The 14,340-nt window shown below is 45.8% G+C and overlaps 2 protein-coding genes across 3 annotated transcripts in view; one reads left to right on the forward strand and one right to left on the reverse strand.

Moving 5' to 3' along the window:
• Positions 1-11,170, forward strand: part of WSB2 (WD repeat and SOCS box containing 2) — a 16,441-nt gene extending 5,271 nt beyond the window's left edge. Inside the window, exons 2-8 of the mRNA XM_010828539.1 lie at positions 3,927-4,171; positions 4,319-4,450; positions 7,117-7,217; positions 8,367-8,539; positions 9,241-9,351; positions 9,465-9,572; positions 10,171-11,170. Of these exons, the coding sequence (XP_010826841.1) occupies positions 3,927-4,171; positions 4,319-4,450; positions 7,117-7,217; positions 8,367-8,539; positions 9,241-9,351; positions 9,465-9,572; positions 10,171-10,333 (1,033 nt within the window). The 3' untranslated portion in view covers positions 10,334-11,170. The remainder of the gene's footprint in view (positions 1-3,926; positions 4,172-4,318; positions 4,451-7,116; positions 7,218-8,366; positions 8,540-9,240; positions 9,352-9,464; positions 9,573-10,170) is intronic.
• A 790-nt stretch (positions 11,171-11,960) lies between these two features.
• Positions 11,961-14,340, reverse strand: part of RFC5 (replication factor C (activator 1) 5, 36.5kDa) — a 10,833-nt gene continuing 8,453 nt past the window's right edge. The window contains exons 10-11 of one of the 2 annotated variants that reach the window (XM_010828537.1): positions 13,891-13,945; positions 11,961-12,844 (exon numbers count right to left, since the gene is read on the reverse strand). In XM_010828537.1, the coding sequence (XP_010826839.1) occupies positions 12,748-12,844; positions 13,891-13,945 (152 nt within the window). In that variant the 3' untranslated portion in view covers positions 11,961-12,747. The remainder of the gene's footprint in view (positions 12,845-13,890; positions 13,946-14,340) is intronic. The other variant, XM_010828538.1, reaches the window with a different exon arrangement.

The following is a 14,340-nucleotide window of genomic DNA, read 5'->3' on the forward strand; positions in this document are numbered from 1 at the left end:
GCTTCAGTCGTGTCCGACTCTGTGCAACCCCATAGACGGCAACCCACCAGGCTCCCCCGTCCCTGGGATTCTCCAGGCAAGAACACTGGAGTGGGTTGCCATTTCCTTCTCCAATGCATGAAAATAAAAAGTGAAAGTGAAGTCTCTCAGTCAGGTCCGACTCTTAGCGACCCCATGGACTGCAGCCTTCCAGGCTCCTCTGTCCATGGGATTTTTCAGGCAGGAGTACTGGAGATATGTATATTACTAGACATAAATATAACTTTCCCATATTAATTAGGGAAAATAGAAATTTGAGCATTAGCCCTTTTTGTGTATCTTTTGTTTAATATAATGGAGGGAATATTGTTTAGCGTGTTAAATGGCATGTTACTTATTTTAGGGAAAAACCATATATTTTGAAGAGTAATAACTTGAGGAAATATTTACAGTATAAGGCTTACTCAGAAAAGCAAGCTATGAAACTCTATGCAGTATGATCCCAAATTTGTTTTTGAAAAACATGTATATACATAAATAAGAATTCATGGTACAGTGCTTACTGTGGTTAGAGTGGTGTTCAGTTGCGTCCGACTCTTTGCAACCCCATGGACTGTAGCACGCCAGGCTTCCCTGTCCTTCGCCATCTTCCGGAGTTTGTTCAAACTCGTGTCCATTGAGTCAGTGATGCCATCCAACCATCTCATCCTCTGTCGTCCCCTTCTTCTCCCACCTTCAATCCTCCCCAGCATCAGGGTCTTTTCCAATGAGTCAGTTCTTCGCATCAGGTGGCCAAAGTGTTGGAGTTTTAGCTTCAGCATCAGTCTTTCCAGTGAATATTCAGGGCCGATTTCCTTTAGGATGGACTGGTTGGATCTCCTTGCAATCCAAGGGACTCTCAAGAGTCTTCTCCAACACCACAGTTCAAGCAGCAATTCTCAGTGCTCAGCTTTCTTTATAGTCCAACTCTCACATCCATACATGACTACTAGAAAAACTATAGCTTTGACTAGACGGATCTTTGTTATTGGGCTTCCCTTGTGGCTCAGACGGTAAAGTGCCTGCCTACAGTGCAGGAGACCTGGGTTCAGTCCCTGGGTCGGGAAGTTCCCCTGAAGAAGGAAATGGCAACCCACTCTAGTATTCTTGCCTGGAAAATCCCATGGATGGAGGAGTCTGGTAGGCTACAGTCCATGAGATCTTCTCCAACACCACAGTTCAAGCAGCAATTCTCAGTGCTCAGCTTTCTTTATAGTCCAACTCTCACATCCATACGTGACTACTAGAAAAACCATTGCTTTGACTAGACGGATCTTTGTTATTAGGATCTGGGTAATTTTTATAATTTTCTCATCTCCAAAATTTCCCCATTTTCCACTATTATTTTTATAGTTTGAAATAATTGTTATTTTTAAAGTTCTTTAAAAGAGAAAATCTGAGTCCTTTATATTCTTGTTAGGATTGTTACACACTTAAGAAATCATACAGTGCTTTCAAGATTGAGCAAATAATTGATATTAACGAAATAATGTACTACTTTTAGAAATAACATTTTCAGACACTTTAATTTTGATGAATTTAAGTTCTAATGACTCTACCCGGGTCCCCAGCTACCCCCTACCTTCCATGTGGCTCACCCTTTGAATTCATTGCAGACTCTGAAGTCCAAGGCATTTGCTGGACACTAGGCTGGGACACCCAAGACTTGGCTCTGATTCTGCCTGCAATTCTGTGGCCCTGGGAAAGTTATCTCTATCCCAAGCATGGAGATTTTAATATCTTGTTCTAGAGAATCTATGATGTTAAAATGAATTAATATATAAATGTACCTTAATTCCTTTGGAGTAAAGTAGCTACGGATGCATCTCTTAATTCAAATACAGAAGTTAGGATTTTATAAAAGAAATAAAAGGTAACTTTGGAGGTTCCAAGCTGTCCTGCAGAGCTCTATGGCCAACTCGGGCTCCCAAGTCAGAGCCGGGCAGGTCTTTGAAGTGCATGTGTCGGCCTGTCTGGGGCCACGTGTGCACTGGGTGGCCTTCATTGAAAAGAAGTTCACTGTCATACTCAGGTGTTGTGTCAGAATGACAAATTTTCAGAGCACATTTGGCCATTTAGACCGGGAGTTAGCAAACTTTTTCTTTAAAGGCCCAGATAGTAAATATTTTGGCTTTGGGGGCATATGTCTCCATCAGGACAAGTCAGCTCTGCTGCTAGAGGGTCTAAGCAACCCTCGATGAGATGCAGGCAAACAAGCAGACTTCATATGCAAAACGGACTGCCTACCTGGGCACTCCCTGCCAGCCTCTGCTATGGAATAATAGGGTTTCCAGAGCTGAAAGAACCTACACTGGCCTCAGTCTCTTGCTGCCAGTTTTGTAGGTGAACTTGGTTAAAATTCTTTAATATATTTCAACCACGTGATTGACAAAAGTATGATTTACCTAACTTTTGGGGAACAAATGTAATACAGAAAGAGGTTCAGCTGCATGTGCGTCGACTATAGGATTTTTCATGGAAATGAGTTCCAGCTTTATCATCACCATTCCTTCAGTTTGATAAACCCAAGAGTGTGGTCAGAGTCAGGTAGAAAAGCAGGACTGAGTACTTGCACTGATAAAGTATACCACAGACCAGAAACTGCGTTTGCGGGCTGAACTGCAGGGCAATTTAATTGCTTGTTCCTTTGAGAGTTATGTGAGGCAGAGTGTGGGCAGGGCCCTGTTTCTTAGGGACAGAGTCTTATTTAGCTTGTCTAGGCCTGTGTTTCAGCATAAGTAGAAGGTAAAAGGCAAGGCTTGGGCTACAGCATCTTTGAGGTCGGCGTACCTGTGAACAGCTCTGAGTTCTTTCCTTGATGCCCTGCTGACTGGTTCCTGGGCTGGAAGAGTCATCAGAAAAGAAATGAAAGAGCCCCACTCATGGATCAGAGCAAAGTGAGGGAAGGTGGAAATCACGTGTATTAAGCAAACTGTTGGGCTTCCCTGGTGGCTCAGACGGTAAAGCGTCTGCCTACAATGCAGGAGATCCGGGTTCAATCCCTGGATTGGGAAGAAATCCCCTAGAGAAGGAAATGGCAACCCACTCCGGTACTCTTGCCTGGAAAATCCCATGGATGGAGGAGCCTAGTAGGCTATAGTTATGTGACTCCGCAAAAGAGTTGGACACGACTGAGCGACTTCACTTTCACGCAAACTGTTGTCCAGAAAGGGGTTTATTTTTCTGCTCCTAGGGTGCTTTCTAAGCTAGAGATAAAGGAATGCTACAAGGCAGAAGAGTAGCAAATGCGTAATCAGGCTCTAAGTTCTGTCCTAGTTCCAGACCTACAGCATGCTTTCTTTCTCATGAGGAACACTGAATGTCTCTCTCCTTCCATGCACCAAAACCCAGGAAAACTTTCCAAAGAAGAGAATGACTCCCTGGAGCATCTATGATCTAGTTCTCCCACAAGGCAGGTCACGCCACTGCAGGGCTGTCAGAAGTGGAATGAGCCACGGCCAGTGAAGTCCCTGTTACAAGCATTCTAAAAAGAAACAAGAAGAGAAGTCATGTTGCTGCTGCTGCTAAGTCGCTTCAGTCGTGTCCAACTCTGTGCGACCCCATAGACGGAAGCCCACCAGGCTCCCCGGTCCCTGGGATTCTCCAGGCAAGAACACTGGAGTGGGTTGCCATTTCCTTCTCCAATGCATGAAAGTGAAAAGTGAAAGTGAAGTCGCTCAGTCATGTCTGACTCTTATCGACCCCATGGACTGCAGCCTACCAGGCTCCTCCACCAGTGGGATTTTCCAGACAAGAGTACTGGAGTGGGTTGCCATTGCCTTCTCCGAAAGTCATGCTAGAATTCACCAAAGTTGTTTCTAGAACTTCAAAGGCTTAGATGCCCCAGAGTGAAAGATTGGTTGACTTGGCAGTTTCAGATTCATTAAGAACTCTTCTGCTTTCCCTAGCATCCCTAAAGGGTTTGAAGCCAAAAGCCGAAGCAGCAAAAATGAGACAAAAGGGCGAGGCAGCCCAAAGGAGAAGACACTGGACTGTGGGCAGATTGTCTGGGGCTTGGCCTTCAGCCCATGGCCTTCTCCACCCAGCAAGAAACTCTGGGCTCGCCACCATCCGCAGGTGCCAGATGTCTCTTGCCTGATCCTTGCTACTGGGCTCAACGATGGGCAGATCAAGATTTGGGAGGTACAGACAGGTAGGTCATTTCTGGCTGGGATCAAGGACCCCAGGGCTCGCTTGCACATTCTGATCAGGGACGGCCTGTTGACTGAGGGGTGTGGCCGTGACCCGAGGACCAGGGCTTCCTCTCCCCCTGACTTAGTGCCCCGCTCTCTCACGCTAGGGCTCCTGCTTTTGAATCTTTCCGGCCACCAGGATGTCGTGAGAGATCTGAGCTTCACACCCAGTGGCAGTTTGATTTTGGTTTCTGCATCTCGGGATAAGACTCTTCGCATCTGGGATCTGAATAAACATGGTATGGAAGTGAAGGGATGACTTGGAAGCCCCCATATACTCTTTATTTGCCCCCCTCTCTGCTTGACCAGTGTCATTTTATCCAGAACAGTGTTTCTTAACCTTTTTTCTGTTAGTGCCTCCTAAGGAGACTTTTTAGACATACTTTTCCTAGTCACCACCTCCCCCACCACCTGGGAGATTTTCATACCAGAGATACAGAGATACACTGTGTATCTGTTCAGGTGCTGAATGCTTATCTATGCTTTGTACATAAAAAAGGTAAGATTTTTCTGACCATCAAGAACCAGTTTTCACCGCTGATGAAAATACATGGTATAGAATAGGTTTTCTCAGCTCTGGCACTCTTGCACTTTGGGCTAGATAATTCTTTGTTATGGGCCAACCTTTGGGTGCTCGATTGTGGAGCAGTATACTTCTCGTACCCATGAGATGCCAGTAGCACCTTTTCCAGTGGTAACAACCAAAAATGTCTCCAGACATTGCCTGGTTTTCACATGGAGGGCCACAGTCTCCCTGGGTTGAGAACCAGTGATTGAGAAGAAATCATCCATGTTGGGTACTTCCTGTTAGAGATACAGTTAGAAAGAATCTAGGTTAGAAGAATTCTCTCAGGCTAGGGGTGGGGCGGAGCAGGGTGTTCATTTCTCCTTTAAGCAGAACAGTATCCAGGAGTGGCCTGATGAAGAATTCCATTCATCTCTGGTGTTGATCCTTAGCTGGAATGGTGACACAGGGAAGAGGAATTTATTTCCAGGATATTTCTCCCTCATGTGGACAGGGACGTGGGTGTGGAGGGAGGTGGCAGAAAGAGGAAGTGGCGACGTGGCCCGTGAAGAGCGCACTTGTCCCCCTGACAGTGCAAAGTCCGAGTCGTGACTATTGCAGCTCCAGCTTACCTGTCCCTTTCCTCTCAGAAACAAGCCTGCTAGCTTGTCAGACAACTAAGGAGGTGCTTGTGGTGGCCTTCCCTGGAGGCATCTCATCACCCAGACAGCCCTGGAGCCTCTTCTGCCTGTTGCTGTGGAGCTTGTAGTTGCGTGGTCCGAGGTGGGCCTGCAGACTGGGAACACTGCTCAGAGGCAGCACCATTTATAATGTGTGTCCACAGGCAGCTGGCCACCACCAAGGAAGGAGGGGGAGGGGACCGAGAGTGGGCAGAATGGCCTAGGCCAATTACTAGGGCTTTTCAAGGAGAGAAGGGCTAGAGTTGTGTCTCTACCCGGCCCTGCCATGCTACCCTGCCTTGATATATTCACTCACACCTACCCGGGGGCAGGTGCACTTCTTACAGCTAAAGAAACCATGACTGACTTTAAAAAATTTTATTTCCAATGTATACTCACACATACACATAAACTCATAAATGCATATATATGACCATAGACATTTGCCCCCCCCTTGTTGGGGTTTCTCCCCCTAAGCGGTCTCACCCTCCCCTCAACTGCATTCCTCCATGATCCCCCCTGTAGTGCTGTCACCCATGCTAAGAGCCTTCCACGTTTCCTTCCATGTTTTTCTCTATACTTACATAATCTATTCAGACACTCACGTTTCCATTTATGGATTTGGGGGTCATTGTCTCACAAAAATGGAATCTCATTTTTTACATTTTTTTGCATCTTGCCTTTTTTTTTTTTTTTTAAATTAAACACTCCATAGAAAATCTAGTTCCTTAATTTCATGTGACTTAACAGATGGAATACTACCCTTTGTCCATCCGTTCCTCTGTTGATGGGCATTTGATTTTTTCCCAAAATGGAGACCTGGAGAGATGAAATGAGTGTCCCAGCATAATGCACTGAGTAGACAGTGGAGCCAGGGTTCAAGCCCAAGTTTGCCTGCCTCAGAGCACGTGGCCCTAATGACCCTGCACCACTGGCGAGGTGTGGAGAGTGGGATCCTGTAACCGGGGGAAGCCATTACAGAGCATGAATGACAGAATTGAAGGTCTCAAATTTGGGAGGATGCTTCAGAGTAATCCAGGTGGTTGGAGGACCTGAAAAGAATAGTCTGCTATAAAAGGAATGTGTCCAATCTAATCTGTGGCCAGCCCTTATCCCATTGACCTTGTGGATTTTGGTGAAGCAGTTGGTAATGATTTCCTGTGGGCATTGTAATGTCACGTTAATAGATTTCAGGCATTTAAATGACAAGTCTTGTCATATGTCTCTGCATTAAAAAAGGAGCCCAAATCTAGAAAGATGGTACTGATAAAACCTATTTGCAGGGCAGCAGTGGAGATGTAGACAGAGAACAGACTTGTGAACACAGTGGGGGAGGAGAGGGTGGGATGAATGGACAGAGTAACATGGAAACAGATACACTACCATATGTAGAAGAGATAGCCAGTGGAAATTTTCTGTATGACTCAGGGAGCTCAAACCTATGCTCTGTGACAGTCCAGAGTGGGTGGGATGGGGTGGGAAGGAGGTTCAAGAGGGCGGGGACATATATATACCTGTGGCAGATTCATGTTGATGTATGGCAGAAAGCAACACAATATTATAAAGCGATTGTCTTCCAAATAAAAAGGGGGGAGTGTGGGCTCAGCTGCTGGAGAACCATTGGATACAGCAGGTAGGGGGGCCAACACCACTGGTTTTGGGGCTTCCTGCTTTGTGGTTCAGGGAGTTGGCTAACTGTGTGCTCCGACTTCTCTGCCAGGTAAACAGATTCAGGTGTTATCGGGCCACCTGCAGTGGGTTTACTGCTGCTCCATCTCACCAGACTGCAGCATGCTATGTTCCGCGGCCGGAGAGAAGTCGGTGAGTCTCAAACTAGGGGTGCCCTATGCTGTGTTGCTTCAGTTCCATGAGACGTGGAGGCCTGTGTGTGGGAGGGTAAGCGAGCCAGTGTCCTTGAAACTCGCCTGCAGATCCACCCCAGCGGGAGCTGCGCTGCCCACTGAGGCCCCTCCTGCACGCCTGCCTTCTGATTTGCATTGTGACACGGACCCGCTGCACCACTGAAGGGCCGTTTGCCTTCACAAGATGGGAAAGTGGTGCCTTCACAAGATGGGAAAGTGGTGCTTTTTAAATGTCTTTCCCCCTCAAAGTCTAAGATTTTAAAAGTTGCAACCCACACTTGGATCCATATTTCCTTCGAACCATCTAATCTGAATCCATCTGATTAGGATTTCCATTTCAAATCATAAAATATATAGAACCTTCTTGAACTTTGTCCTGAAATCCTATCTCTTATAAGAAAAGTACTGGAAACCCAGGAACAGTTTGGAAACCGTTTGAGTTTTGTATCTGCATCGGGCTGTTGGTTGCTGTGACTGACTTGGGAAAGTTAAGAGTCCACTATTTGGTACAGCCCAGGAGGTTAATCATTGATTTGAGGTTTGGAACTAGGTGAAAATGAGTTTTCTTAAAGGAAAGAAAAAAATTATTCTTTTAATGATTCTCAGAAGTTTTAAGTTAATGAGCTAGATCAGACCTACAGCTCTGGGGCAGATTTCTCTGGTCCTGTAAACCAAAGCGGGGTGTCAGATGGCTCTGTTGGGTGCCCTGGAATTCACCTCTGACACCTGTTTTTAGTTTTAAGTGAAAGGGCAAGATAGCACTGGCTTAGGTCTTCAGCATGCATTGCCCTACTTGGTAAGAGAGCTCAGAAGCAGAACCCAGATGCCTCCCCTGAGCCATGTTGGCAGCCATCTTCCTAAGGTCAGTCAGTTTATCTCCCTTAAAGTAAGTGTCTTGAGCATGTCCCTTGCTTAGGCGTCTCAAGAATTCAGACCCGTCACTTTATTTAAGCCCAAATGACACACACTGGAAGAAACGTGGAAGAGCGGGTAGAGAGCTTGGCTTCCCCTGGCTGTCGAGCTGGGAGAGGCAGGGCTGTACCTTCCCCTCGCTGGTCATGTCCTGAGTGCTGTCTCCACCGTGACCAGGCACCTGCTCTTCCCACAGGTCTTTCTGTGGAGCATGCGTTCCTACACGTTAATCCGGAAGCTAGAGGGCCACCAGAGCAGTGTGGTGTCTTGTGACTTCTCCCCTGACTCTGCCTTGCTCGTCACAGCTTCTTACGATACCAATGTGATCATGTGGGACCCCTACACCGGCGAGCGGCTGCGATCACTCCAGTAAGGACCACTCCCCTGCTTCAGCTTCCTGGTGGGGTAACCGATGAGAAACCTGTCTTGGTGCAGGACCCAGTGCGGTCCTGCTTATTCTAAGGCACTGGTGTGCGGCGGTGTTTGTCAGTGAAGTTCTCAAATGAGCCCCCAGTGCCTTCAAGTCTCCTGTGATCGGAGGCTCACTGTATTGCTTGGATTCAGCATTATGAAACCTCACAGTGACTCTTTTTTTCCATTTACTAATAACTGTAGTAACAGGTTCAGAATGATCCTCTTATCGAAACTGTTATTTCCAAAGTGAGTTTTCATATTCTCACCAACTTGGTCTCCTTTTCCCCTTTGTCTCTGTTGTTTTCTGAAGCAAATAATAGGTAGTCCTATAATTATCATGTATCTTAGCCTAAAAAAGACTTTCAGTTTGTACTGGGGCATACAAGTGAGGGCTGACCTACTTTGCATAAGGAAATTAGCACGGGGAGTGTTGGTAGCTCTTCAGCCCTCTCCATGAGACACTGGAGCTATGAAATGCACTTGTTTCCAGTTGTCTTTTACCCAGTCTGCAAATCCCCAGGTTTTCCACATAGGATCTAAGACATGTCTGGAACCTCTTGGTGGCCGAGGCAGTTTGGCCTCCTGCCTGGGACACTGAAGGGTGGAGGGTGGCCGAAACTCCAGGCCCGCCTACTGTCCTGTGTCCTTCTCCTCAGCCACACCCAGCTCAACCCCCCCATGGATGATAGCGACGTCCACATCAGCTCCCTGAGATCTGTGTGCTTCTCCCCCGAAGGCTTGTACCTCGCCACGGTGGCAGATGACAGGTAATGAAGAGAAACCTCTTTACGCAGCCTCAGAGCCAAGTGCTTGAAAGGACTTGTACCATCACCTTCAGGGTCTGACCTCAGGCCTGCTGACGTGTCCCATTCTCCTCCAGGCTCCTCAGGATCTGGGCCCTGGAACTGAAGACTCCGATTGCATTTGCTCCTATGACCAATGGTCTTTGCTGCACATTTTTTCCACATGGTGGAGTTATTGCCACAGGGTATGTATCTGTTAGCTGAACAGATGGGTAGCAATTTCTGCTGAGTATTCCATGCAGCTTTTTAAGGAAAGAAAGCATCTAGAATTTTCTTGCCTATGAGGACGGCTGTAAGGAAATCTGAGATTACATAAAATTCTAATATTTACTTCTGCCAGTGTAGTTTATCATTCACTTTTAATATTTAACCTAAATGTAATGAAAAATCTACAATTCATGCTACCAAACAGGCCAAGTCTGCAAGGAAACAGAAATTAAGATGATGCAGAATTTATATGGGAAACCATTTGGGGCAGAGACCACCTGACAGGGAACATCTGTAATGCAGTAAGTGGCACTCTGCCCCATTACATTTGAAGCCATAGAATGATTTATAAAGGCCTGTACTCCCAGAGATAGCACTTTGGACTCGGAGGTGTCTAGAGTTCTCTTAGTGCTCTCGGCAGCCTTAATTATTCAGCGCCACACCCTTCACATGTATTTCCAAGGTCCAGGTTGCATTTCACTCTCTGCAGTCTCCTGCCAGTGCAAGTCAGTAGAAACGTTAATAACTGTCACGGTGAAAAGACAACTCCTAGGTCTGTCTTTCGTTTCATTTCAGGACAAGGGACGGCCACGTCCAGTTCTGGACGGCTCCTCGGGTCCTGTCATCACTGAAGCACTTATGCCGGAAAGCCCTGCGAAGTTTCCTCACGACATACCAAGTGCTAGCACTGCCAATCCCCAAGAAAATGAAAGAGTTCCTCACGTACAGGACTTTCTAACCCAGTCTCCATAGTCTTACTTGTTTTCTTTGTAGCAGGATAAATCTTCCTGACAAAGGAGTAGGTGGAATAATGGGCCAAACATCTGGCCTTGGCTTGAAATACAATTTCTATTTGGGAAGCTGTGAACAGAATGTAGCAAAGCCAGATTCCAGTGGACCCGCCGGGGTCTCTTCCCCAGGACACAAGAGTGTCAGTCTTAGAAGAGGGACAGAGTGATGGAGCCTGAGCTTTACCTTCAGTCCACTTACGCACAGCAGTGCTGGGCCCTCTGGTCATTTTAATTCCAAGTGCAGTTAAGGAGTGGTTTCACAGAGAGGAGCGCCTGGGCCTCGCCTCTGTGGCAGCAGGAAAGTTCCCACTCCCTTGACTGGAGTGTGGCTTCTGCTAAGTGTCTGTCACTGATCCAGATGCAGAAGAGGCCTTGGTTCTGTCCTGCTGGTCAGAGCGGCTCTGATGTGAGTGAGCAAGGGCTTTCCTTCTCCCTGCTCCCCTCTGGCCCTCAGGACAGGTGTCATAGAGATGTCTGGTGGGAGGCACTGTCAGCTCAAGTCCAGGTGACTCAAGAGGCCGTGCTCCTGCTAGTAGATTTGGCTTTTTTTTTTAAATAATGGTGTGCATGTGCCGGAGGTGTCAGATTTGTGTGTCGGGTTACACAGAACGTATTCCTCAACTGCATGACTGTCCCAGTGGCTACTGAGTTATCTGTCAGTTGTTTGCCAGTTAGCATATTTATTTGTATTTCCTCAACAGATGTTAAGGTACAGCTGTGTTTTTGTCAATGGTATCTAAAAACCATAGTACTCAATTTCAACAGTTGTGAAGATGTCTCCTTAATTGTGTGAAGAATTGGTGTCATCATTTCAGCTGATTTTCTTCTGTACGAGATCTGACTTGACTGCTTCAACTCATTGGACTCATCAGCCAGTCTCAACTCTGCCCCTAAACACAACTAGCTCCTTAAAAGTACTGTTCTCCTTCAGTGGTGTATAGTTATCTAATCAAGACACCTCATTCAAACAAAATCTGCCTTTGGAAAATTTAATATATTTTAAATTATTTTAAAAGAAATGCAACATCTTATCCTTTGGCTTTCTTACTAGGTGCTTTGTAGAGGCCTGTGTATTATGAAAAAGCGTGTTGAAAAGGTAGAGGAGCCTCTCCTCTGCTGCCTTTGTTGCTAAAAGAAAAACTTTTGTTTTCAGGATGAGAGGCTTTCATTGAAGGAAAAAAGGTAGAAAGCTTTTGGCTCACCGTTTCATTTTTTCCATTAAGAAAAAAAAAAAGTCACCTTTTAAAACAAGTGGGACTAGATCGGGCAGCATTTAGATTTCGTGTTCATCTTGAAATATCATATACGGTGTAGTCTGAGAGGCCCTGGGCAGCTACCTTGAGACAATCCCCCACCCCCACCCCCAGACCATTAGCTTCAGACAAGGCCCACCTGAGTGATGGGTGTAACCAACTTCTCCCTTTTGACAGTATAAGAATTAGACACCTTTATAAAGAACAGCCTCCAGAGAAAGTTAATTCTGTGATAATCAGGGTCGGAGGCGGCTTTTTCATATAAATGCAAGTCGAACAAGTCAGCCTCTGTGTAGCCGGCTAAGGAAAGAGGAGTCACTTAAACAGTAAGTAAGCTGCTTTATTTTTACTGTGCAGAACCCTGTCACAGATGCAGCACAAATGCTTGCAGATAAACTGTCTTCTATTTAAATACGAAGAGTTCCAATCCTTTCAGCACTGGCAGGCTTAGTCAGGCTTCATCTCATGTGCCCTGGGTTAAACAAGTCAGTGTTGGATGATCTCTGGCCCCAGTGGCATCACTTCAAACGTTTTCTCTCCTGTCCACACTATAATTAGGAACTGGCAAGCAATTATTCTACTTCAAGAGCAAAAATAAAAAGGCCAGGTTTTAAAGGAAGAAAATTGAGTTCATTTTATAAAAGCATAATGGCTTGGGCCAGAAACCCATTGACACCTATTTAAAGTATAGCACAGATTAGATTTACAAACGTGACTTTGGTGATGTTCTTTTTACCTTGTGTTGGAAGATACTTGGGCCGTATTAGATTTGAAAGCCTGATGTTCCAAATAGGGTACGCCAATTTCCTATCATCCAAGCAACTGAAGGGTAAAAGCCTTAAGGCTAAAAATGGGTTTTGCTTTGTTCCCTTGTAAGACACACACGCATAGTGCAATAAGAGAGCTGGACTTTAAAACTGCTTTGTACAGCCCTGCTCCAAACAGCCACAAACAGTATTTAAATGTCTGCCCATCCATGCCTGGAACAATTTTACACAGGTGGGGGTGACTGTGTAAACAGCCAGCCCAGGCAGCTGTTCACTTGTGTCCCCTGCTCTCCTGTCACTTCTGGGCCTGAGAGTTAGTTGGCAGCGTGTGGTCCCCGGCATCTAGGCCTCAGTGACAATCAGGTCTCTGGTGACTTGAAAAGCGGCAATGAGGGAACTCAGCTGAATCTTCTCACTGGTGCCAACAGCAAGTCTGTACCTAAAAGAAAGCAAATCGAAGTAAGGAGAGAGAACAGCACGGCAGCTGCCTTCTGACCAAAGAACAATAGCAATCAGACCTACAGTCGGCTGCAGGGCTGGAAGGAGGGAATGGAAATTCATCCCAGGCAGCAATCTTTTGTGTTCCCTGACATTTTCTTTGCTGCCTCAAATATTCATTCATAAATCTGATTCAAAGTAAAAATTTTTTAAAAAATTGTTACCAGTAGCAGTGATCTGAACTTAACTTTGTTGAAGCTCTATGTGAATATGCAAAATGCGTGTGACTAGGGATTATTTCTTCACCTACAAAATGCATTGAGAAGGATTTTAATTAAGTTTCCTTTCTCCTAATTCACTGGGAAGTTTGGTTTGCCATATCTGTGGTTCTGTGGTCTAGTCAATAAAGCAAGACACTGGTATTTATCTTGCAACCTTTTCAAGTGCCCAGCTACTGAAAGTAAAACTGCAATTCACAGTATAGCAGTAAGAAGTGACCTAATTGGTACGTGTGAATACCAGTGATGGTGAATTGGAGCTGGCTGATGTGGATGTCTATTTTGAACCCAGTGCTTTTTGTCCACTCAGATGAGAGCTGCCAGCTTCACTGGGGGCTAATAACTGTGTTTACTGAAGCAGCCAAAGTGGAAAATTGAGTTTATGTTTACTTTCCCTGCAATATGCTTTCATATGCCAAAATGCCTTAATAACAGCTGGATAGCTGGCTGTCCCCAAACAACCTAGATGTTTGAACTAAAGCAGACCTCCCAAATAACAAGAGCACGTGGAGAACAAGGGTGGACCCAGCCTCTGAGGCTGAAGGAGAGGCCTTTATCTCAAATATGTAACTGAGCTGTACCTGTCCTTGCTTAACCCCTGTGCTTTAAAAAAGCAGCTCATACCCTTCCCCCCGCTTGGTTCAGTAATCCCACCCAAAACTAGACTCCACCAAGTATGAATGATTTAGACCAAACCGTTGATCCTAAACAAGTAGAAACAAAGAACAAAGGGAAAGCAGGAAAACAAAACCGGAAAATAAATACTCACTCAATGTCTGCCATTTTGGTCAATAAATGTATTCGAACTGAAGATGGAAAGTCAACTGGGAGAAAAATCAAATGAGTGGGGTCTGTCATTTACTGTTAAAAACATCACAGAGGACAAGTATGAGTTTCCACATCAGATAAGACTAATCTCTTGAAGCTACAGATCTTGAGACACCATGCTTCTAGAAGTACAGTGTGTAGGTTTTCAAAGTTTTTATTCTTTTTGAGTCTGTAGGGCAGCTAAAAAAATGAGCAGGTTCCAGAGTGATCATGAGAAGGTGGAAGAGCCGTCCATAATGCTGTCAGCCACTGGGTCACTCTACTGCTGCTGCTGCTAAGTCACTTCAGTCGTGTCCGACTCTGTGCGACCCCATAGACGGCAGCCCACCAAGCTCCCCTGTCCCTGGGATTCTCCAGGCAAGAACACTGGAGTGGGTTGCCATTTCCTTCT

This window comes from Bison bison, unplaced genomic scaffold (assembly GCF_000754665.1).
Source record: "Bison bison bison isolate TAMUID 2011002044 unplaced genomic scaffold, Bison_UMD1.0 scf7180017864495, whole genome shotgun sequence".
NCBI classification, from domain to species: domain Eukaryota; kingdom Metazoa; phylum Chordata; class Mammalia; order Artiodactyla; family Bovidae; genus Bison; species Bison bison.